General features: G+C 41.4%; 2 protein-coding genes across 10 annotated transcripts in view; one reads left to right on the top strand and one right to left on the bottom strand.

Annotated features, from left to right (window-relative positions):
• CPN1 (carboxypeptidase N subunit 1) overlaps positions 1-25,349 on the top strand; it is a 472,336-nt gene that overhangs the window by 58,112 nt on the left and 388,875 nt on the right. The gene's annotated exons all lie outside the window — the stretch shown is intronic.
• Positions 3,212-25,349, bottom strand: part of GPRIN2 (G protein regulated inducer of neurite outgrowth 2) — a 24,647-nt gene continuing 2,509 nt past the window's right edge. Inside the window, exons 2-6 of one of the 9 annotated variants that reach the window (XM_069067208.1) lie at positions 24,289-24,352; positions 22,527-22,562; positions 20,740-20,951; positions 9,439-9,549; positions 3,212-8,057 (exon numbers count right to left, since the gene is read on the bottom strand). In XM_069067208.1, the coding sequence (XP_068923309.1) occupies positions 6,358-8,010 (1,653 nt within the window). In that variant the 5' untranslated portion in view covers positions 8,011-8,057; positions 9,439-9,549; positions 20,740-20,951; positions 22,527-22,562; positions 24,289-24,352 and the 3' untranslated portion in view covers positions 3,212-6,357. Of the gene's footprint in view, positions 8,058-9,438; positions 9,550-11,451; positions 11,630-20,739; positions 20,952-22,526; positions 22,563-24,288; positions 24,353-25,349 lie in introns of all 9 variants that reach the window. The other 8 variants (XM_069067207.1, XM_069067211.1, XM_069067210.1 and 5 more) reach the window with 8 other exon arrangements.

The raw sequence follows: 25,349 nt of genomic DNA, 5'->3' as shown, positions 1-25,349 counted from the left end.
ACCATTTCCACTGAAATGTAGTAAAATGAAAACCATATTCATAGTTTCTTGTGGGGCAATAATGTGGAAGGAGAGGCATATATATGTACATATGTATGCATATTTATATGTAAAATATTTCATATAAGGAAAAGATGGGATACTTGGCATTGTAAAAAAATGTATCCCAAATATGTGTGTGCATATATGCACACATACACATAAAACATCAACAAGGCTTAATAGAAATGAGAAAGAAAAGGGGGAAAAATTTAGGGATAACTGTGTAGCTATTTCCCTCACCTAGCTAAGACCTGGTTTCTCAGCATGGATATTTTTAATGTGATTTTTGCTTTCCATTCAGATAACTCCCAGCATTCCAAGTGCTTAGATACTTAGATCCAGAAGGAAGAGATCTATTGTACCATCTGTCTAATTTAGTCTTTATTTCCCATGAATATTGCTTCATATATAGAAAGCACTGAAAGAAAATTAATTTCAATTGAATTAGGTCCAGCTTCTTGCAACAATTATATCATTGGGAACCTTGAGAGAGAATGAATATTTCAACTTAAAGTTCATATAGGGAAAAGATGGGACATTTGGCATGGATAGCATGTACCCCAGGCTTTTGGAAAGATTTTTAAAAGCTGAAGGAAAAGGTAAGGAATTATCTCAAGGCCAAAGCTTCCAAAATTGCTTAGGATGGATTAAATGTTCTAAAAAATTAAGCTCCTACCATACAATTGTGAATAATCTCAACGATCAAGGAAGGGGCCAGCTGTCTAAAGAAACTAATGTGGCTTCACAGAGAGTTCACTGATACTTTTCTATTTTAAAAGGACATTTTTTAAAAATGTGCTAAAGGGCACATGCCAAGGAGGTTTAAAAGCATGTGGCACACAGAGCCAGGAAATCCAAAGCCCAGAATGAGCTGAGGCTTGTTAATAAAAAAAAAAAGTCTAAAGTACACAGAAGAGGCCTTTGGTTCAAAACAAAAATGAGCCTCCAAAAGGAGTATGGTCTTTCCCACCCCAACACCCCTCCTTTAACTAGGCCAACTATTTCACTAAGTAGATCCAGGCCATGCATCTAGAGCTTTCTCTAATACATAAACTATTCTTTCTCTTCTTCTTTGTTCCTGTCCTCAAGAAATAACTCTTCTATCCAAGGTAAATCTCTCTACCCATTCTTTTTTTAAATAAATTTCACAAAAGTGAACATGACCATTTTCATGTACAAAGAACAGAATGAGGATTACATATGAAACTCTGAAAGTTATGCAAAGCATTTTTAAAAACATCCATTAAATCTAGCACATTGACCCATATTCTTGATCCCATCCTCCCCTAAGAACCTGCCCTCTCAATATTACTTTCTCATTTTGTATCTTCAGTCTCTACCTTTCCAATGGCTCCTGCCCCTCAAGCCTACAATCATGCTCATGGTTTCTTCTCCTTAGTCAGAAAACTCCTTAACCTTCTATTCTCTACCTGTCCTAGCTACCTTTCTCTTTTTCTACTTTCCTTTGCAATTGAGCTTCAGAATACTGAGTATTCAGGGTGTCCATTTTCCATCCATGCATCCACTCCTTAAGAATCTGGCTTCTGACTCCAACTTCCTTGAAGGTCTATATCAACCATATAATCAACAATTACAATAGCCTTCTCTTCAGTCATTCTCCTGGGTCTATCTGACACCAACGAACATCTTCTCCCTCTACTTCCATGATGCTGTACTCCTTACTTCTCTGACTGCTCTTTCTGGAATGGCTAGCTCTTCTTATTGACTGTAAGAAATTAGTATGAGATATTTAGAGAAACAAGGGAAGACTTGTATGAACTGATAGGGTGAAGGAAACAACAAGCATAAATAACTACAATAATATAAATAAAAACTACACAAAAAGCATATTTACTCTGAATAACTATAATGACCACTATTGAACAGTGGATTGGCCACCGTAGCATGTAAATATAGTTATTATACACATCAATTTAGCTTGTTTTCTTTGTTATAACTAAAGGGTAGGAGTAAGGGAAAGAAGGGCATATAGGTACATTTATTGTGATGTAAGCATATAAAGACATTAAAAAGTGGGCAGGATATTAAGTTGCCCTAAAGATAGTGGAAAACTAACCAGAGTAAAGATATAATGCCTAGTGAGAGTTGATGCCTGGAAGAAAACAGGCTGAGCAGAGAACATCACCATGACACACCAACCAGAAGACATCGGTGGATGGGCAGCATTAGAGGTTCGTGTTGTTTATTCAGACCTGTGCTCTAGCCACACAAATTTCCTGTTTGTGTGCTTCAACTTGTGAGTATTTTGGCAATATATATGTCCCCAGTGGTATATTATTCATATTTACTCTTTCCCCTGAGAGTATGATTATTTATGGGAGTGAGATCAAGGTTTACATCTGGAATGTTCTGCTATAATTGTCATTATTATGCTATTTCTTTCATTAAATGCCTTTGCTTTGAACTAAATACACCTTCTACATGACTACTAAAAGTAAACACACTGGTGGGCACCCTCTAAGTTACAGTTTTTAAAGCATTCTGACTATAAAGTATCTAAAACCTGGAGTAGCTTTCTGGGGAGGTGGGATATCTCAGGGCATGGGGTCCCTCATACCATATAATCGTTATAAACAGTGGAATAGGGTGTCTTGCAAAGTAGCGAGTTCCATCAATTTTTAAAATTCCTAACCATTTCTCAAAGATACAATAGAAGAGATTCAACTAGAAGACCTCTAATGTCCTTTCTAAATCCAAGATTGTGTGATTCTCCACAACAAATGATTGGTTTTGCTAGAACTAAAATAAATTAATAAATAAAAATCCTCCAGATTGTTCCTTTCCCAGCCTTGTAAGCTTTCTTACGCCATTTTTCTCCAAGTTCATAGTTTTACTAGTGTAATTGAATTAAAAGGGGGCATGAGGGACCTATTTCCCATTTCCCACTATCTCTCTGAATTTTGATATTTAAAAAGCCTTCATCTTCTAATCTAACCTGGCTTCTGATTTATGCTTATGTGGATCCCTTTTTGGGCCATCCCCTTCCCCCCAACAATAAGATGTGGCTTTTCCTGGTCCCCTCACCCCCCTCCCATGAGTGACACAACCCCCACTGCTAGGTCTGTGAATGAAATGAAACCCCCTCTTGGCAAAGTTTTGGAAGCTGCCTTCTTATTCATACTGATTTAAAAAAACACACACACAATCATAAGGGAACCCAAAAAGTCATGTTATAAAATAAAGTCACAACCAAAGGATTGAACGAGTGACATTGTAAACATTAAACCACAGCAGGTATCAGACTTGTGGCTGAATTAGACAAACGTTTTAGTCATTAAGCCCACATTTGATAACTGAGTTGCTGACTTTAAATAATTAACTCAGTTAGTCTGAGCTTAGAGATAACTAGGGCAACACTTTGGGCTCAATCCCCATAGGGGCCAGTTAACTTTACACAGAAAAAATAATAACCCTTGGTTCCCTGACTAGAGGCTGATAGTAACACTGGCCAGAGACTGATACTGTATCCTAAACCCAGTCACAAATTTGCAATACTCCAACCCTAACTATATATAAATTGATCTCTAATCCCAGCCTAATCCCTTAATACCAACAGACTGAGCTCCTAATTGTAGCCAAAGATTGATTCCCTAACCTTGGCCACAGACCGACTCCTTAACCTTTAATACAAACTGACCTCCCTCCAACCCCCAACCCCCACCCCTGGAGTCAGACTACATCTTAAATCTAGCCACAGACGGACATTCCTATGTCAACTCTGGTCCTAGATTGGGCCCCAAACCCAGTCTAAAACCCTAAATACAGAATGAACTCCTATGACCAAGCTGGCCCTCTAATGCTGACCATAGACTGACTCTCTAACCATGGCTATAAACTGAGTCCTGGCTCTTAGTCCCTTAGTCCTGGCCATAGTCTTGGGAGAAGGAACATGGTATAGTAGAGAGCTGGATCTGGAACCAGAAAGATCTCAGTTCAAATCCCACCTCAGACACTTAACCAGCTGTTTGGCAAAATAAGAACAGTTGATAATTTGGCCTATCAGGTCCTTTCCAGCTCTAAAACTGTGCTCCTATAATTTAAAGTAAGCTACAAACTGAGCCTTGCCTAACCTGGCCATTACCCTCACGAACCTTCACTAGCCAAACACAGACCATTAATCCGAGTCACAGACTGATCCCAAGCACTCCCACCTCCAACCCAGCTACAGCTTTAGCCTTAATTCTGATCCCTGGACACAAACTGACCTTGATCCAACCAACACTGAGGTCCTCACCATGGTCACAGACTGGGCTTGAGTCTGGGCCACAGACTGACCCCAGGGTCTGACCCCTTGCAGCTGCTCCCAGGGGAGAACAAGAAGGAAACGAGGGCAGCTCAACACACCCGCATCAACTTCTAGAGCTGTAATTGAATAATGTCACCTTTGTATACCAAGGGTGGCATATTTTTCATGTTGCCACAATATCACATGCACACCAATACACTAAAATAAAAGAAGGGACAAACAACCTTACAGAGAAGAGAGGGGAAAGCATCAGAGGAAGCAGTGTGAACACATTTCATATCACTGGGGGGTGTTAGCCCTTTCATTAACATTTCACTTTTGGAAAAAAAAAACAAACATGATGCACGTGTGCACGCACACACACACACATCTCAAAACTAAGACGCTAAGCAGCATGGGCCAGTGCAAAAAGAACACAGATTGGGTTCACTTTGGTACCAGAATACTATGGTGGTTTCTTTCTTTCTTTAAAAAAAAAAGTGAAGGGCAACCAGGAAAACCCAAGGCTCAGGCTCAGATCTTCTCCCCCAAACAAAGGGGAATGTTAGCATTAGTTTCTCCTATAGATCCAATTTTCCTGGTTTAAAAATGGCGAGCGTGCAGGCAGATACTGGCATCCATCCATATTCCACGATCCACAGGGAAGATCCAGAAAGGCCTTGTGGGCCCCGCTTGAAAACATGTGCCAGGACCACTGGAGATGCTTTAGAACACATGTGATGACCCTTTCCAACACATGTACATTTCCAATGTGGGTCATTCAATGTCAACACAAACAACCTCACTGACACGTCACTGTTAAAAAGGCAACACTGAGGCATCTTGCAGTTTGCTATGCAAAAGCCTGGGCTACTGGCTGAGTTTCTGAGCTCTGTGGGGAACTCCAAAAATGATAGGATGACACCCCAGGTCCTTGTACTTTGGAGGGTAAAGAGAAGGGCAGTCCCCTTGAATGTCAGCTGCATTTATATGCCATAATTTCCCAAAATCATGATGACGTGGTCACACTTCTGAAAGGTGTGACTTCCTATCCACCCCAGCACTTTTAGTTTCTCTTCCTTTCCCATCAGAACTTCTTCTCAGAAAAGGAGCTGACAAGCTTATTCATACCAAAGTGTATGGAGTCACATAAGGCTGAATATGTGACACCCCTTATCCAGGGAGCATTTGCATTTTAACAGGTGCCAGAGAGCCTTAGCTAGAGGGATGATCCTCTAATCATGGAATTTCAGGCAGCTTGACAAATACTGTGGGGGTAGAGGTCCTTTCCTGGTGTCCCTGAAATCAGACCATGTGATTTACTGATGCCTCTGAAATCAGACATCACTCACTGTCCTGCCTATTCATAAAGCTAGCCCCAGGCACAGGGTACATATATTGCAATTAAATGTTTTCTGAAGCAGGCCTTTCCTTTGGAAACAGTCCATTCTACCTGCAGTTAAGAAATAACTCAGACCTAACAGAAGTCCCCAAGCAACTTAGTAATTCATTAACTGAGCAATGACGGAAAGGCAATTGCTATCAGGTGGAGGGGGGTTGTGGGGAGGGCTCACATTTGGTATTGAGGTTTCGTAAGACTACAGCATTAGGTCTGAAATGAGGTTAACCAATGTAACACTGAAACAAAACAAAAAACGCTCCAAAGCTAAACTTTGAAAACTAGTCCCCAGTAAGAAGAGATGCAGTAAATGGACTCCTCCCTTTAAAAACCCAGAAACACTCCTCAGTGCTTATGGCACCTTAATAGATGAGCTGGACTCTCACTCCAGCACAGGAAGGCAGAGATGGGTGATGAGTCAACAGGCAGAGATTTTTCAATGGCAGTCAACTGACAATTTCCACCTCTTTTCCCTTTCCTCCCACTTGGGTCTACTGGGAGTGTTGCTAATTAAGTGACTGCCTCAGACACTTCTTATCCATACAGGCTGGCATTCCAATCCCAGAGGGCTTTGCAATGATTTTTTTTTTCCTGAATAATGCATCTTTTACAACACAGGGAACCAGCCATTCCCACAAAGTCTCAGGGTAGAAAGGAAAGGGCATCTTCGTTATTCCACAGCGGTGCTCGAATGGACACAGCAGCTAGGACGTCTCAGGGACTGGATCATGGTTCGAAAGGGCCTTCTTTTCCCCTCCTTAATCAGGGCCTCCTCACCACCAGGCTGGGTGCCCTCTTTCGAGGGAACCGTCTGGAACTGCTCAATCTGAATCTCCAGATGTTTCTGGATGGCCAGGCCCAGAACCTCTGGATCTACCGAAGCTCCATACACCTCCCAGGTCATTCCCTCTTCATCCCACCTGACCTCTCGCACTGGGGACTTAGGCTCCTCTCTGCTGACCTCCAAGCTCACCTCTGGGAATACGTGAGGGGGCACGTGGTCTTTGAGTGGGGAGGGACTGGTGGCCACAGCCTTGCAGGCTGTCGATGGAGCTGTTTGTACCTCAGCATCCCTGCAATGCAGGGAGGCCAATGGCCCCGATGCCAAATCACCAGTGGAGGTCATGGTCGACACATCTTTGGTCTTGGTGATAGTGTCTGTAGCTGGTTGGCTTACTAGGAGTGTAGAACCCACTGTAGATTCCTGCTGCGGGCACTTGTTTGGAGCATAACAATGAATGCAAACTGGGGCCTCATCCGCCAGTCTGCGGTATCTAACCAAGTGCTGGTTATGGAGGCCAGATTCACTCACAGATGATACCAGCTTGGGAAACGTCAGAATCTCTGATGTGGACAGGACATGGCAGCATCCAGGGACACCCATTTCATTCATGGGGCACAGCATCCCAGGGCCAACCTGGAGAGCTGGGATGGGTAGGGGGTGGCAGTAGGCAGAGAGGGTATCACTTGTCCTCACAGAAGTTTCTGCGTGTCTAGGGCAGTAGGGAGAGGAGGTGGTATGTATATGCCCAGGAGCCATGGGCACAGAGCATGGGGGGATGCTACCTTGGGTCCTTCCACCTGAATCTTGAATTGAGTCACTCCCACAGCTGTCTTCAGGTATCTGGACCTCTATCACAGTGGTAGGTAAGGTAACTACTGCATCTCTACCAACCTCAGCATCCTGTGAGACCAGATCACCTCCTACTACATCAGCTGAACCTTGAGGGTCAGGGAAATGAGGCTGGTTGCATGGGTCCACATTGTCATGAAGCCCTAGGCCAGGCCTCTGCATAAACACATTCCTTGGAATGAGGTTGCTTCTTCCATCTGAGGAGGAACCCAAGGCAGAACAGCTAACACTAGCTTCCATGGGAACATTGAGGCTGAGATGCCTGCAGCCAGAGGCTAAGTCAGAATGGCTTCGTTGTACTGCGACCCCTGGAACCCCCAAGCTTGAAGATGACAGTTCACTCTCTCCCATGGAGTACACATTTCCAACAGTGCTGCTCTTAGAGCGGAAGACTGAGCTCTTCCCTTGCCAGGGGCAGGGGGCCTGGTCTGGGGTCAGGACATGGCTCCCTGCACTCAATGTACTCTCCACTTCTTTTTCCGCTGTGGCCCCAACACTGCTCTCCCCAGCCAGCTGGCTTGGGCCACCCTCCCTAGCAGGACTTTGGCAGACTGTGCTGCTGACACTCTTCCGCAGCTCCTGCCCATTGCCTGGTCTATCACCCAGGAGACTGGAAGAGCTCTTGGAGAGGGGCTGGCCATGGAGAGTCGAAGTTGGGCGGCACTCTGGGTGAGAGTCACTGGTGGCCATGGCCAATAGAGGCTTCCCTACAGGAAGAAGAGAGCACTTTCAGGACCCTGGCAGAAAGTAAACAGCAAATGAGCATGATTCAGGTGCACCAATCCAGAAATTCAGTTTAGTTCAATTCACCAAATCTATATTAAATGCCCATTATAAGCTCTTTGGAGGATACAAAGAAGTTTAAGATATTTTCTGACCTTTAGGAACCCACCATTTGGCCAGAGATTATTCATTCATTCATTTATTTATTTATTTTTGGGGGTGGGGGGGGCCAGGGCAATTGGGGTTAAGTGACTTGCCCAAGGTCACACAGCTAGTAAGCGTGTCACATGTCTGAGGCCAGATTTGAACTCAGGTCCTCCTGATTCTAGGACCAATGTGGGCAGACATTAATGAAGGGAGGTGTAATGTAAAGACCAACAGGCTTTAAGCCTAGTTCTGCCCCACTTTATGTAATTCACATAACCGGAACCTCAGTTTCCACGTATGCAAAATAGAGATAATACTCAATACCCTGCCAATCTCACCAGTTTATTACAAAGAACAAACAAAATTATTTCGTAGACCTGGAGGATGGCAGAGCGGGAGGGCATACAACAGCTACTCTCAAATCTTGAATTTTCCTTTCCAATCAGCCTTTGTAACGTGGATTTCAGTGACTTTTCACTGAATTAGGCAGGCATGGTGGAAATAGCACTGGACTGAATCAAGAGACCTGAGTTTTAGTCCTAGCTCAATCAATAGGAAGACTCATGCAAGTCACTAACCTTCAATTTTCTTGTCTTTAAAATGGGGCTAATGATGATTTCCCAGTGGGCCTTACAAAACCATGAGTTTGAAATGAGATGAATGTGTGAAAGTACTTTCACAGAAGTAAGGATTACACATTGCAAATTCAAATAATTCCTTAGACCTAACAATGGGTATGGAGGGTATTTCCTAGTGTGCCATGATAGGCCTTTCTCTTGGATTCTGTTGTTACTTCCTATTACCTGAACCTATTCTCATTCTTTCTCAGAATTCTTCTCTTCCAGAAGAGAAGTGTGGGGGGCAATGGTTGGGAATGAAGAAGGTAACAGGGTGTCCTTTTGAGACCTGCCCTAAAGGAGATTTCATCTCTGTCCTCCCCCTCAAAAAACATGACACTATCTTAAAGGATAGGTTGGTTAAAAGTGGGTGTGGGCTTGTCAACCATTGGGCTTTATCTAACAAAGTTTTAGAATTCTCTTCCAGCACCTTTGGGGGGCAAAGTCTAATGATTTTCATTCCTGATAAGCAAGGATGGGTTCTGGAAAATGAAACCCTCTACATGAACATGGTTCCTGCCTTCTAGAAGCTAACCATCTCAAATCTATTTTTGAGCCGTTGGTAAGGGGGTATAGGATCAACTGCTCTCCTCCAAAGTGCTGCCCATGTAAACAAAATCGACCTACTTACCTTCTAGGATTTTTTGAAAAAAAAATGCTCAGGTTGCCTAGGTTCTCCCTTTTGGTCTCATCTTCTCACTTACTGAGGCAGAATCAGCTTAGGGAAATTTCAGATTGTTCTCTGTAAACATGAGAGAAAGAGAAAACAATTCAGCCTGGGAGGGGGAAAAAAACGAGCGAAAGAATGAGCCAAGAAACACGAAGATTAACAAAGCAAGAAAGTCAAGGTTAAGGAATTAAGATCCAGAGTTTAAAGGCAACAGAATTCACCCAACAGCAAGTCCAGGCCCACAACCATAGTTCCCTTTAGTAAATCAGCAATCTACCGACCAACAAGCATTTACTAAGTAGGTCCAATATGCTGTGTCCTGTGCTGGGCTGTGGGGATTCAAAAACAAACAGAAAGAGGGAGACAGAGAAAGGGAGGGAGGCAGAGAGAGAGAGAGAGAGAGAGAGAGAGAGAGAGAGAGAGAGAGAAGGAGGGGAAGGAAGGGGGAAGGAAGGAAGGAAAGGGAAAGGAAGGAAGGAAAGAAGAAAGGAAGGAAGGAAGCTGTCTTAATGGAGCTTATATTCTATCAGGGGAAACAATACATACACATATAAAAGAATACAAAGTATTTTAAAAGTGAGTACAAGGGAATTATAAGAAGAGGAAGATTCTATAAATCAATCAGTCAACACTTACTAAGTATGCCAGGAGCAGCTAAAAGTAATAGAATCTACAGGTCTCAGGAAGGCCTCATAAAGCAGGTTCCACTCACTGAAGCTGAGCTCTAAAGGGAGGTAGGGATTCTAAGAGGTGGAGGTGAGGAGGGAGAGCATTCTAGGTATGGGGAAAAACTGAAATAAGAGCTGAAATGCTTTACAGTTGCCTGCAATAAAAGCATAAATGGGGGCGGCTAGGTGGTGCAGTGAATAGAGCACCAGCCCTGGAGACAGGACCTGAGTTCAAACCCAGCCTCAGACATTTAACACAAAAACTAGCTGTATGACTTTGGGCAAGTCACTTAACCCCAAATTGCGCTCCAAAAACAAAAAAAAAAAAAAAAGCACATATGCACACATCTACTTTTTACATACAAGTTTGGCTCCTGCTATCTTCCTAGTTAAACTGTGAGGTTCTTCTCCTCCCTGGTCTATTTATAACTTCCTACCTGCCCCCCAAATTCAGTGTACTGCCCTGGGTCTGGCAGTGCCCAATGCATATCTCTAGGTTTCTAAGAACCCTCTGACCACTTTCTAAAGTTTATATGCTCAAACCGGCTGCACTCTTCAGACCAGATTGATGTGGACAACCTGGGCAACAGAGAACTTCCTTTGTAACCTAAGTAAGGCTGAGAAATCAATAAAATTACTGCTTCTGATAGTTACCAAGATGTTCCCAAAGCAAACAAAACCAAACACATCCTGGCACATGGAGTAGGAGTGTGCTCAGAATTGTTAGGCAAACAGAAAAGGGATTAGAACAATGGATGTGGAATTCATCGAATGCATGATGCTTTCCCCTCTGTCTCTAGCTTCCTTCAAAGGAACAGCTGAGGGCCACTTTGGCCATGAAGTCTTTCCTTCTCCCCAAGTTGTTAGTGATCTCTCTCTTTCCTGAAACTTTTTACTTTGTATACCTTGGAATATACTTTCTATTTTCTTATCACAGGAGGAACATAAGCCCCTTGAGGGCAGGGGCTGTTTTGTTTTTTTTTTTTGTCTTCATATCACCAGACCTAGCACCATGACAGGGCACAGAGAATATGCTTAACACATGTTTGCTGAATTGAATTTCACTCATGCAATAGAACTGATTTAGCTGAAACTAATTTATCTCCAACAAAATGATTGACTTGTGACTAAAGATAGTAACCTATTTGATGTTCCACTTAATGGAGCAAGCAAATCCACACCCTTTAGTAGGGGTTCCGCCTCCTCCCACTTTTTTTTTTTTTTTTAAACCAGACAGTTCAGCCGAGTTTTCAGGGACTGGAGCTAGGGGTAGTCAGTGATAAAAGACTGGACTTGCCAAACGTACCTGTGGCTTACTTTGTTGTCTGATGCTATTGCTACTGGATCAATTTCTGCTCGCAGAAACTGCTGCTTTCAAATCCACCTGGCTCAACTCCTACTTGCATGATTACTGGCCAAACTGCTTGGGAGTGTTAAGGACTTGGAAGATGTCCATCATTCCTTTAATATCTTCACCCACTTACCTATCAGAGGCATTCAAATACATAATTTAAGAAGCTCCTGTTTGCCAAAAAAGAGTTTTGCTGTTCACAAAGCCATTTTTAAAAGTTCAAAAAGCATTTATTAAGCACGAATTATGCAAAGTACATTGAATAGGGATATAAAGATGAAATAATTTATAGCACATGCTCTCAGAGTGCACAATCTAACAGAAGAGAAGAGGACATGTACACAAACACTAATACAAGGCAGACCATGACAAATATACAGGGAAGATCTGGACGAAAATGCTATGAGACATTTGAGAATGAATAGATCACTACATTAGAGGACCAGGGCTTAAGGCCACCTGGAAAGAAAGAATAGATTTCTGTGGAGAGGGAAGACCATTCTAGGCATAAGCAATGGCAGAGATTAGGGAAGGCAGACAAGGAACAAATGGTGAATAATCCTGTCTGGCAAGAATGTAGAATATGTAAAGACAAGTAGCAGGCATGAAGCCTGTGGAGTAGGTCAAATGCCAAGATAAGTAGCTTACGATTTATTTAGTAAATAAGGGTGAGCCACTAAAGATTTCTGTGCTGAAGAATGGCCCGATCCAAGCAGTCTGTTATGCATCTGGGTCAAGGATAAAAAAGGAAGACTATATGGGTAAAAGATGGATGGGGGCTGTCACAACAGAGATATAAAAAAGGCCTAAGGTAGTTCTAAGTAGGAAAGAGAAGAGGACAGGTAAGAAAGCAAAGACTGGGGGGTGCAGGGGGGGTGGGGCAGGTAGAGCCACGATGGTGGAGGCAGGGACTCACCTGAGCTCTCCTAAATTCCCGCGTAAACTACTTTAAAGTAACAACTCCAAACAAATGCTGGAGCAGTAGAACCAACAAAAGGACAGCGTGAAGCCATTTCTGGCTCAAGACGGCCTGAAGATTGGCAGGAAAGATTTATCTCGCTGGGATGAGAATGGAACACAGTCCAGCACAGGTCTCCCCTGCCCAGGACAAGCCAGCAGCGGGTCTTAGGGACAACTGAACTGGCTGGAGCTCTCAGCCCACAGACAATAAGGGGGTTGGACAACTAGTCAGAAGGAGATTACAGGGACCCTCTGATGGCACTGGTTGAAGGATTCTGTTGCACTGCCCATACTCAGTTCTGTGTGCAGTTCCAGGGCAAGGAAGAGCAATAGCACACCATAGCCTGTGACCACAGTGGGAGTGGGGACTCTGGTCACAGTTCCAAGGCAGAATAGAATGATCACAGACCACAGCACTGGTCAAGAGAGCAGTGACCACACCTCTCCTTAGATTATACCTTAGAGGTACTGAAAACTTATAGACCCCTACAGCTAGCTTTGAAAACAGCCACATGAAAAACATAAAGCTTGGGATAGTGCCTTCTCCAACCTAGAAGCATAACTTTAGCATAAAATTAAGTAAAGAAATAGACTGGCAAAATGACAAAAAAATAAAAAATAATCTGACCACAGAAAATTACTATGGCGATGGAAATTCAAAGCACAAACTCAGAAGAACAAGGTGAAAATAACTATATCCAAAACCTCAAAGAAAACTGTGAATCAGTCTCAGACCCAAAGAAAGAATTGCTGAAAGAGCTCAAAAAGGATGTTAAAAATTAAATAAAACAAGTAGAGGAAAAGTTGGGAAAAAAATGAGAGCAATACAAGAAAATCATGAAAAATGAGTAGAAAGCTTAAAAAAAGGAGACAAAAAAATACTGAAGAAAATAACACCTAGAGAACTCCTTTAAAAGTAGAATTAGCCAAATGGAAAAAGAGGTATAAAAATTCACAAAAGAAAGGTAACTCCTTAAAAAGTAGAATTGGGCAAATGGAAGCTAATGACTCCATAATACATTAAGAAACTATAAAACAAAATCAAAAGAATGGAAAAAAAAAAAACAACAGAAGAATATGTGGACTATCTCACTAGAAAAACAATTGACCCGGAAAATAGATCAAAGAGAGATAATTTAAGAATTATTGTACTACCTGAAAGCTGTGATAAAAAAAAAAAAGCCTAGGCATTATATTTGAAGAAATTATCAAGGAAAACTGCCCTGATATCCTAGAACAAGAGGATAAAATTGAAAGAATCCACTGATTCTGAAATCAAATGAATCCACCTCCTGAAAAAGACAGCAAAACTGCCAGGAATATATAGTCAAATTCCTGAGCTCCCAGGTCAAGAAGAAAATATTGGAAACAGCTAGAAAGAAATAATTCAAATATTGTAGAGCCACAGTAAGGATAACACAGCATTTAGAAGCTTTTATATTAAGGGACCAGAGGCGTTGTAATATGATATTCCAAGGGGCAAAGAATCTAGGACTACAACTAAGAATCACCTATCTAGAAAAACAGAGTATAATCCTTCAGAAGAAAAAAATGGATATTTAATTAGATAGAGGACTTAGAAGCATTCCTGATGAAAAGACCAGAATCGATGAAAAAATCTGTTTTCCAAATACAAGACTCAAGAGAAGCATAAAAAGGTAAACAGGAAAAAGAAATCATAAGGGATTCCTACCTGGTAAGATGATACTTTTAACTCCTAAGAACTTTTATCATTATTAGGGCAGATAGAAGGATTAAACTTAGATAGAGGACACCTAGCTGCCTCCAGCAGGACGGAAATAGGGAATGTGATTGGAAAGACATTGGGATATACCATTGACAGAAACAGAAAAGTTAGAAGGAACAAGTTAGGATTTGGTGGAAAAAGGCAGAAGGAAGATGAAACACAGGGTTCAAGGCTCAGCTGGAAAGGAACCCTTTAATATACTGAATTTAAGGTGCTAGAAGGACATCAAGATAGAGGTATCCATCAGAGAACTGAAAGTGTAGATATAAAATGGTATACTTTAAAGCTTTAACATGCAAATTCAACATTTATTCCATCCTACATATAAGAAAGAGATGATGACTGAAACCATAGAAATGGATGAGATGGACAGAGGAGGATTTAGAGATAGAAACTAAGAGGGTTAAGGACTAAGCCTTGAGAGATAACAAGACTTTTTCAAGAGCCGTACAAGAAGGAGAAACCATTTAAATGGAATTGTAAAAGAACCATGAGAATGCTGTAACATTGGGATATCACAGATTGAATGTTCTGGAGGCATCTTGAGCCTAACATGTCCAAAGTCAAACTTAGGGAAAGGAATGTTTTGTTTTTGTCTTTGAGTGACCAGCTCACAGCCCTATATAGAGTAGGCACTTAATGTTTGATTCTTCACTAATGGATTTCCTAGCTCACTTCCCAAATAAACTATTTCAAACCATCTTTTCTCTTCTCAAGCTTCCTATACCTTTCCGATTCTCAGCTGAGAATCTTCCTTTATACTTCACTGAAAAAACTGAGGCCTTTCAATTTGAGCTCCTTCTCTCATTCTCACCTCAAAACCCCTTGGCACCATCTTCTATTCTGTCTTTTCCCCCAGCCTCTGACAAAGAGGTACATGTATACTTGGACCAATTACCTCCTGTCTTCTCCAGCAGATGGCATGCTCAATACCCCCTCAAATCTTCAATATCTCCCTACAAACTGGGCCTTCAAACATTGCCAAGTCTCTTCCATTCTTAAAAAAAAATCTTTGCAGAGAACAAAAGAAAATTTACAAAGAAGATGGAAAGTTCTGAACACAATACATTATTTATTATATAAGATTTCTTGAAATGAAATTTGTTGTGTATTTTGAATCCTCTCTTCCATTCTGCTGTAAACATGGCAATCCTGTTTTTCTTTTATTTTGTATTTAAATTTTAAATTTGTAATGTTTCTTTTTCTTATTATGTATTTAAATTCTAGAATTTAAATTTAAAATAAATTAATTTTTAAAAATCTTTACTAGACCCTACAATTGAAACTACTCTCTCCAGTTATCGATTATCTCTAAATTGACAGATCTGATTTCTTTTTCTCAGTCCTACTCCTTTTTGACTATCTGCTACATTTGACACTGATGAAGACCCTCTCTACTGAATATTCTCTACTCTTTGGCTTTTTGTGCCACTATTTTCTCCTGATTCCTTTACCTGTCTGACCACTCTTTCTCAGTCTCTCTTGTTTGGTTCGTCATTCACATTACTCCTTTTAACTTTTGGTGTTCCCCAAGATTCGGTCCTAGATACTCTTCTTTTCAGTTCCTACACATTCATTCTTGGTAATTTCTATCAGCTCCCATGATTTAACGATTGTTCCCATGTAGATAATTCACAGGTCCATACCCCCATCACCAATTGTGGATGTCCTAGAGACATCTTAAACTCACTGTGTCCAAAAGCATTATCTTTCCCTCCAAACCCTCCCATTCCAAACTCCTTTTTTCTGTTGACAACAACACCATCTTTCCAGTCTAGTAATGTTCATAACCTCTGCACTGTCCTTGACTCGTCACTTTCTCTCACCCTATGTATCTGATCAGTTGTCAGATTTTCTGTCCAAATGACTCTCACATCTGACCCATTTTCTTTACTCATACAGCTGTCTTCTTAGTTCTGGCCCTCCTTACTCTCACCTAAGTTATTACAACTGCCCCCTCATTGGTTCCCTTGCCTCAAGTCTCTCCTCATTCCAGCTGATTCTTATATACTGCTGCCAATATAATTTTCCTTAAGTGCAGATCTGACCACATGACTCCATTCAACCAACTCCAGTGGCATCCTATTGCCTCTGGGATAAAATACATATTCCTCTGTTTAGATTTAAAAGTCATCCATGATCTGACCCCAACCTACCTTTCAAGCCTCAAAGGACACTTCTTCCCTTCCCCAAGTACTGTGCTAAGCATCAGGGGTACAAATTTGCAATCCAGCTAACTTGGCCTTCTCTGCTGCTCACATGTAACTCCCCTTTCTGTCTCTGTACTGTACATCCCTCAAGCTTGGATTGGACTGCACTTCCTTGCCTCCCACTCATAATGCCCCTTCCTTCCTTTAAGACATGGCTCACGCACCATTTTCTGAAGGAAGGCTTTCCCCATAATTGCTACTGCCTTACCCCCAAACTACCTTGTGTTTACTTTGTACACATTTGTATTTCTTCACTTTGTATTTATGCTATATATATATTATCGAATGAGACAATATTTGTAAAGCATTTAGCATAGCACTTGGCACACAACAGGCATTATAAATGCTTCTTCCCTCTCCCCCCCATATGAATACTTCTTGTCTCCTCCATTAGAATATACGCTCTTTGGCAAATGGTAATTGTTTCATTCTTGGTACTTGTATTTCTAACACCAAGCACACTAGCTGGCACATACCAGGAACTGAATATTCATAGGCTGGTATTTGTTAAACTGAATTGACACTAGGTCTCAATATCCCAGATCAAAGCTCTAGGTCACCCTGTCCCAAAGGACAAGTTGCTACGGCACTTTACCTGAAGAGATTAGCTAATAGTTGGGATTTACATACAGGTATCCAGCTGGCTCTACCTCTTGCCCTATAGATCTGAGCTCTGAGTTGGGGTTTCTGACCAAATGGTCAGTATGGCTTTTAATTTATTTATAAGCTTTATAGGGGGAGAAGTTTGCTAGAGCTGCTTTCTTAATTGTATTTAAACCTATTAGCATAATAAAAACCTGAAAAAATCCAAGTCAAGGATTTTGCCCCCAAATTATACTATATATGTGCCTTTTTTTTTCCAGTAAGAAAGGAAATTTATGCTTAGAAAGTAGATGTAATGAGTCAGCATAAGTAACAAGAGGACTGAGGGTATTGAACCTGAGTTCTAGGTTTGGCTCTGCCACTCATTTGCTATGTGACCCTGGACAAATCACTTAACCTTCCTAAGTCTTTTCTCCCCTGTGAAATGATGGAGTTAGACCTTAGAGGCCATTTGGCCAACTTAAGGGTGAATCTCCTTCACAAAAAGTTATTAACAAGTTGGTATGATGGTCAAATCAAACATGATACATTTTAAAAGGTATTCATCTAAAGTCTTATACTTGAGCTAAAAAACAGAATGCCCAAATACAAAATATGCCAGACTTGGCTAGATAGTGGTTCAGTCATTTAGCCAATAAGTATTTACTAAGCCATCATTATTTCTCAGGCATTGTGTTAAGCACAGGGTTTCAAAGACAGGGAAAAAAAAAACATCATAGCCTTTTCCCTCAAAAATCTCACATTCTAATGGTTTAATAGAGGGGGCAGGAGACAAACACAAAAATAACTTGATAGAGAACAGGAAGGTACTGGCAAGCATGGGGGGACCAGGAAAGACCTTCCACAGAAGGTGAGATTTGAGTTGAATTTCAAAGGAAGTTAAAGAAACTAAGAGGGTGCATGCTAGGGTAGCTGGATTTTAGAGTTTATAGAGTGGAGTGCCTCCTTACTTTGGCCCAGCCTGTACCCAATGCCCAGAATTTATCTTCTTCTGTCTCTTAAAATTCCCTATTTCCTTTCAAGTTTCAATTCATCTGTCATTTTCTTTCTCAAATCCCAAATTTGTTTTGTTTGGCTATACATGATTTAATAGGGGTTTTGTTTTTCTTGCTTTCTCAATGGGGGAGTGGCAGGAGATGGAGGGAAAGAATGCAGACTCAAAAATAAAACTAAATTGAATTAAAAAATAGAGGGCTGGTATATTTGATTGCATGCCACCATGGGGGAGGGGGAGGGGGAAAGAGAAGGAGGCGGAGAAAATTTTTTTTCTTTTTCTTTTTTTGGAGGGCAATTGGGGTTAAGTAATTTGCCCAAGGTCACATGGCTAGGTTGTGTGTGTGTGTGTGTGTGTGTGTGTGTGTGTGTGTGTGCATGTTAAGTGATGCCGGATCTGAACTCAGATCCTCCTGACTCTGGGGCCGGCACTCTAGTTATTGTGCCACCTAGCCACCCCAAGGGGGAGAAAATTTGAAACTCAAGGGATTGTGGAACTGAATATTGTAAACTAAAAGTAAACAAATAAATTTAATTTTTAAAAAATAGAAGGCTGGGATATTTAGTATTTCAAGGTTTGTCATGTGGAAATGGGAATGGGCTTATTCCCCTTGGGCCTTGAGGGTAAAACCAGGAGAGTTCCCTAGAATTGGAATGGGCTATTTTCAAGTAGCAGCCTGATGATGACCATTTGATCAACCTGGAAGGGGCCTCAAAGTTCATCTACTCTAATCCACTCATGAGCAAAGAGAAGCCTAGGAAAGTAAAGTGAATTTCCCAAGGTCACTCAGATGGTGAGCATCCGAGGCAGGACTCAAACCCTCTGGCTGCAGAGCCAAGGTTCTTTCCCTTGTACCAAATATCCAGTTGATGGTGAAGAGGAGATTCATGTTTGAGTGAAGGGCTGGGCACCCTGTTTCCCCCAACGGCTGGTCCCTTCTCTCTGAGATTACCTTTAATCTGCTCTCTACATCTTATATGTGGATGGCTATTGGCTTGCTTCTTTCATCAGACTTTCTCCTTGAGGGAGGAAACTGTGCTTTTTGGCTTCTGTGACATCTTCAGCTCTTTCCCTAGTGCCTGATGCATAGTAAACACGGGCTAGATACTTGTGACCCCAGATAAACTCTGATTCTAGGAACTTATAATTTTTTAAAATTCAATTTTATTTTCTGTTCTGAATTCTCTCCCTACCCACTTCCTCCTCCCCCATCCATTGAGAAAGAAAAACAAAACCCATTACAAATATGTAGAGTCAAGCAAAAAAATTGCCTGCATTAGCCATGGGTATGTATGTATGTATTTGTGTGTGTGACTGTGTCTATACTCCAGCTCTAAGTCCACCTATCTGGAGGTGGATGGCACATGTTTTATCATGAGTCCTTTGGAATTAAGATTGGGTGGTAGGTTGACAAAATTAGGGATCTATGATTTTATGGATAACGATCAACTACTCCACGAGAGGCAAAGCACTTTGAGGACAGGTCCCATCAAAAGGTAAAGTAACTGGACAATAGAGAGATATTTCCCATTTCTTCCACAAACATGAAGACAAAGCCCTTCTCAGTACATAAGCTGCTAGTTTCTGTTTCCCAGGGAATTTGCAAAAGGCCCATCTCCTTGGGGAATTTAAATGCACCAAGCCAAGTGAGTCCCTTGGGCCCTGATATTTCTCTCAGTCCCAAGTATTAAGTGGAGGACAGATCACTCAAGGCATTTGCAAAGCTAAAGGGAGTTAGGGAGATTATCTGAATTAGCACATTGTCACATTTGGCACAATTATCCCCAGAGAAGACATGGTCCCTTGATCCTTAGAAGGACAAAAAAAGTAAGCCGGGTAGCATGACTATCTTGTGTTATTTAACTTTTTGTTTGTTAACTTTTTACGTGGTTGTGCCTTACCTCACACCAAATGGTGAGCCCCTTAAGAATGGGGACCACGCTTTTTTCATCTTTATAGCCTCAAGCAACATCCATAATAGTGCCTCGAACAATTTCACAATTTTTACAGAAATATTCTGTAGAGCAAGTTCAGGAATTAGGGAAATGACTATCTGTTGGCTTGTCCCAGTCCCCCCTGGGCTATTCATGTCTAGTAAGAAAACCCAAAGCAATGAATCTTTGCCTTTTGTTGGGGAAAAAGTCACTTGGATTTGCTGTCTCATCCCAGAGTATTTCCCTAGCCGCCCATATGAGAAACATCATAAGGGCTCAATAAATATTTGTTGACTGATTACACCAAGCATAGTACTTTACACATAGTAGGCATTAGTAAATGTTTGCTCAATTGAACTGATAATGGCGTACATGGGCAACGTGGCAAGGAAGGCTGACCCCTTCCACAAATGTCTTTTCCCATAATCCTTTGAGGGTAGAAATGTTTGGGGAAAAAACCCCAACCCAACCTCACTGAACTAGAATAGAGACTAGTACCACCTTAGCTCTTCCAGCTGTTTCCCAATTTAAAACATCTAGATTCAGTCTCTCAGAATTGTGGATTAAGATTCTGGAATGTGAGTGGAGGATGTGCTATAAAGTGCTCCTTTATAAAAAATGGGTTCCTATAACTCCTCTCTGCTGTCTTACACTTTCCATAATAACAACAGTTATATAAAGCTCTTTTTATCCTCCCAACAGACCTGTGAGGTAGGTGTTCTAACCCTACTCCATTTTATAAGGGAGAAAAGTGAGGTTAAGTGACTTGTCCAGGGTCACACAACTAATAAGTACCTGATGTAGGAATTCCAACTCAAGTCTTCTTGACTCCAAGTCCTGGGCTCTATCCACCAGGCCACCTATGAAATCTAGTTTCAATGGGATTCTGGGTCAAGCTTCTTTGGCTCCCTGTGCTACTCAGCTAAGCCAGCTCTTCTTGGCAACATGCTCCTCAATGGGCCAAATCTTCCATTTTCACTTTGGCAATTAATTACACTTAGCATTTCCTGGGAACAAATAAGTCATTTCTCCTTATACTGCTGGTATCAAGACACACAAACTCATACATTCAGATCTCATACAGATATCTCTTTCCCCTCAACCACCCCTCCCCCAAATTACTCAGCCACCTCTTTCATGGTTTCTGCTGTGAAGGCAGGGCAGATTAACCCCTGAGTTTTAGCTGTCAGGCAGGGCCCTCTGGCCACCTGAGAGCCAGAGGATTAAGTTAATCACAATGTGGGTCACTGATAGGAAAGGGGGAATGATGTGATCAGAAGTCCAATCTAGAAGTTGAAGAGATCCTTAAAGCAAAGATATGGACAGTTCAAAGGTAGCCATCCACACGGCGGAGGGAGGGAAAGAGGGAGAGATTGTCAAAATTTACTAGACTGGAGCAGAAATTGTTTCTTCCCAGCTGTTACAGGCTGTGGGTCTCAGTACCATCCATTTTTTTCCTGCTCTTACAATGAATGCAACCTCTGTCACAGGATTCTGAGTCAAAAACCGAGAGCATGAATACCAGCTGTACTATTTGTGTAACCTTAGGCAAACTGCACTACCCCTCTGCCTCAGTTTCCTCATCTGAAAAATGAAAGGGTCAGCCTTGATCGTCTCTAAAGGTCTCTTCCAGCTCTGAAACCTATAGTCTCATTATTAAGGCCGAAATCTTATATCAGAAAAAAAAAAATGTTTAGGGGCAGCTAGGTGGAATCAGGAGGACCTGAATTCAAATCTGGCCTCAGACACTTAACACAAAAACTGCCCTGTGACCTTGGGCAAGTCACTTAACCCCAACTGCCCTACCTTCCCCCCTCCAAAAAAAGCAAAAAAAAAAAAGTTCAGCCTGCTTATGAAATGTGGTTACATTTTTATTCCCAAAGTCAAATCAATAATCTTCTGGCTTGATTCTAGACACCAGTAAATGAAAGTATATTTATATTTTCCCTGGGAGTTCTTCTATTTACATGGAAGAGCTAGATTCAATAAACATTCTTCTGTATTAACACCTACAGTCTAGTCAACAAGCATTTACTAATAGTCTTAATATGCCAGGCACAGGGCTGAACAATGAGGATACAAAGAAGGGGCCAAAGATAGTCCTTGCTCTGGAGGAGCTCCCAGTCTAACTATACAAACGAGAGGTCTACTGGATAAGCCGGAGCTAAGGTACAGGGAGAAGGCACTTGTACCACGGGGAATCAGGAAAGGCTTCGGGAAGAAATGGGATTCTAGCTGGGACTTGAAGGAAGCCGGAAATGGAGATAAGAAGAAAGAGATTTCAGGCATGAAGGGGTACCCATTGAAAATAAAAACAGACGATACTAAACAATTAACCTTGAAAACAGAAACATAAATAGAAGTACTATTTAATAATTTACTTGTTAATCCCCTACTGTAGATGCTGGTCATCGTGAGGACATGGTGGTTCCAAACCCCGTGAAGCTGTATTTAAAAATGGTGGGCTTGGGGTTAGGATTGAATATGAATTCTAATACTGTGTCATGAGAAAGCCACTTATGTCTTTGAAGCTTAGTCTCAAGCATTTATAAAATGGGGATGATTATACATTGATTACTTACCTTAAAAATCTGCCATGAGGAAAGTGCCACATAGACCTTAAAAAAAAAAAAAGATAAAAGTGTGAGTTATCACTACTACCCTGGAAACCATCTGCCCATCCAAATTCAGCTTGAAGACAAGAAGCCTGTCTGAAATGCAGTGAAAGCCATCTAAAAGTAACAACCTCATTCCATAATGCACAATAACTCTGTAATTGGCATTCTCCCATTTTGACAATTTTGGGTGTGTGCCAAACCAGGCATATAAGACATATATACATATGTATTATAATTAAATATGTGTACATATGTATCATAGGTATACATGTACATGTATGTATATACATATGCAATATATATGTGTGTATATATGTATATATAATTTTTTAAAGAATGGAATAGATTAATTCACAAGTAACAAAACTGTTTCCAAGGTTGATACACATTAACTCAGATTCAGCTCTACTGGCCTAACTGGCAAGGCAGATTATCACTGCAACTCCATAAAGCAATCTGATGAATGTAAAAAGGCTCAAGGCACATTTATTTTTCAAAGGAAGCTGGGTCCTATCTATCTTGTTGGTAAAGTTGCAAAAGAAAGAACAGACCCTGCTCACTGGTGATACAGTATCCTAGACTATGCTCATTCAGTTTCCATCATGTGTCACCCAGCCTTAAAAGTGACAAGCAAATGAGGTCTCAGCCAAGGGACAGAGCTGTCAGCTTTTTTTTTTCTTAATGCTCCCTCACCCTTCCCCAAAATAACTTAGGCAGAGCTCTATTTATATCACCCGAGTGTAAAATGAAAACTGGCCCATTTGGGAGGAGAAAGCTGAAAGCCTGCAAACCCCACAGGCCATACTCTACACCCTTGCATTCTAGAACACCCCAAATGAAAAGAAAGATGAGATGCTGGCAGAATTCCAAGGCTTTTAACAATCCACTTAATGAAAACCCCCATTAGAATGCATGGCAAGGACCCACACCATTAGAGAGTAGTCTTTTGCTGAATGTGCCAAAAAAAGGTGCTGCCCCCAGGACCACAGCACTTATGTTTCAAAAATATATTTCCCAAGGTCCTCAGGGAAATTAAGACTACTCTTATCCCCTAGATAAGGGGGGGATCTGAGCTCTGGATCCGAGTTCTGCCAACAAGGACTTCATCCTGTTTTCTTTCGCTTAACCCTCTGCTCCCTTTCTTAAGGAATTTTGGCCACTCAGACACTTGGGAAACAAGAGTGGAAGCAGCCAGCATAGGATTTAGAATGAGAAGTCCCTGGGTTCAAGTCCTGACACCAATATTTCCTAGCTATATGTCCTTAAACAAGTCATTTCTCTGACACTTCGTTCCCTCACCCTTAAAGGGGAGGATGCTTACCTCACAGGATTGTTATAAAGCAAGTAAACCCCTAAATGCTATGTAAAAGGGGGGAATTATATGAAGTGACTAGGGATAGCCCTATCAACAGTAACACAAAAAGCCAAAGAGCAAGGGGTTCCCTAGGCTTCCCTAACATCTGCCTTCAGAGTGGTTGTGAATTAACTTATTCTGATTGGCCCCAAAAAGCGTAATTATAAAACACTTAGCACAGTACCTGACATATAGTAAGGCTATATAAATGTTGTTTATGTTGGCTATTATACTTATTATCATAAAGTAGGAACAAGGGGCAGAAAAACCACAGGGGACACACACAGACACAGACAGACAGACAGACACACACACACCATTTGTGTGACTGTAGGGAAATCAGTTAACATCCATAAACCTCAATTTCCTCACCTACACATAGAGGGAGTCAGTCTAGTTGGCCTCCAAGGTCTCTTTCTGCTCCAGAGGGATGATCCTATGATTTTACAAAGAAGCACATTTTTGCAAGATAGAAGGAGAGAAAAATTATCCCTAATAATTAGAGCTATTCTGAAAATAAAACTGGGGCTGCCTTGAGAGGCAGTGGGTCTTCAGACTCTATTAATAGCTAACACCTTAGGATACAGTGCTCCTCAACAAGAACTATTTTTCATTCAATCTTCATCTGCCCAATGTCTTGTACAAAGTAGGTGCTTAATAAATGTTAGCCAGATTGGACTGGATTAGAGTGAATTAGTTTATCAGCTCAATTTCCCCTAAGAAGCAGGGGAGGCACCCATGGGGAGTCATGGGAACTGGAAGAAGTGAAAGGAGGCGGGGTCAGGCAGAGGGTGCTGAAGACCGACCGAGTTCACAATTTTCCCAAGGCCAGCACTCTCAGGCTTTCCTGCCCTGTCCTCTGACCCTGCTGTACAAATTGTGCCTTTCTTTAAAAATCAAAACAAACAAAAACCAAAATTAAATCCCAGCCCCTAGAAGTGACAGAAAGAAAAAACAATCCCTGTCCTGATCACCCAGGTGGGGAAGAATGAAATCTCTGCTGAGCTGCAACCATATGCATGCCAGCCAGGCAACACCTGATCTCATTACTCCAGCAGAGCCTCGACCCACCTGGTCATTTTAAATAGACATCTAATTGTATCCATTTACCTTACCTTAAATAGGGTCAAATTAGCCCCTAAATTAAATAGCCTAATGGCCATATTTCTCTCCCCTAAACTGCCACAAAACTAGTCTTTTAAAAATTAGATTTCAATTTTTATCTTAGGGGAGGAAAATCCTATTTATACACTGATGTGATACTGATGCATCTCTGACAATACATTGTCTAGTTGGCAAAGTTCTTTTTTAATCTTTTTCAGGCTGTGACATGTATACATCAGGATGTGCCAGGGGCATTGTGTGTGTTTGTGTGTGTGTGTGTATGAGAGAGAGAGAGAGAGAGAGAGAGAGAGAGAGAGAGAGAGAGAGAG

This window comes from Petaurus breviceps, unplaced genomic scaffold (genome assembly GCF_028583685.1).
Source record: "Petaurus breviceps papuanus isolate PSGF00001 unplaced genomic scaffold, PetGlider_PUasm1.0 90740, whole genome shotgun sequence".
In the NCBI taxonomy this organism is placed as follows: Eukaryota; Metazoa; Chordata; class Mammalia; order Diprotodontia; family Petauridae; genus Petaurus; species Petaurus breviceps.
The sequence above is the reverse complement of the archived record's forward strand: the minus strand, read 5'-3'. Positions and strand labels throughout refer to the sequence as shown.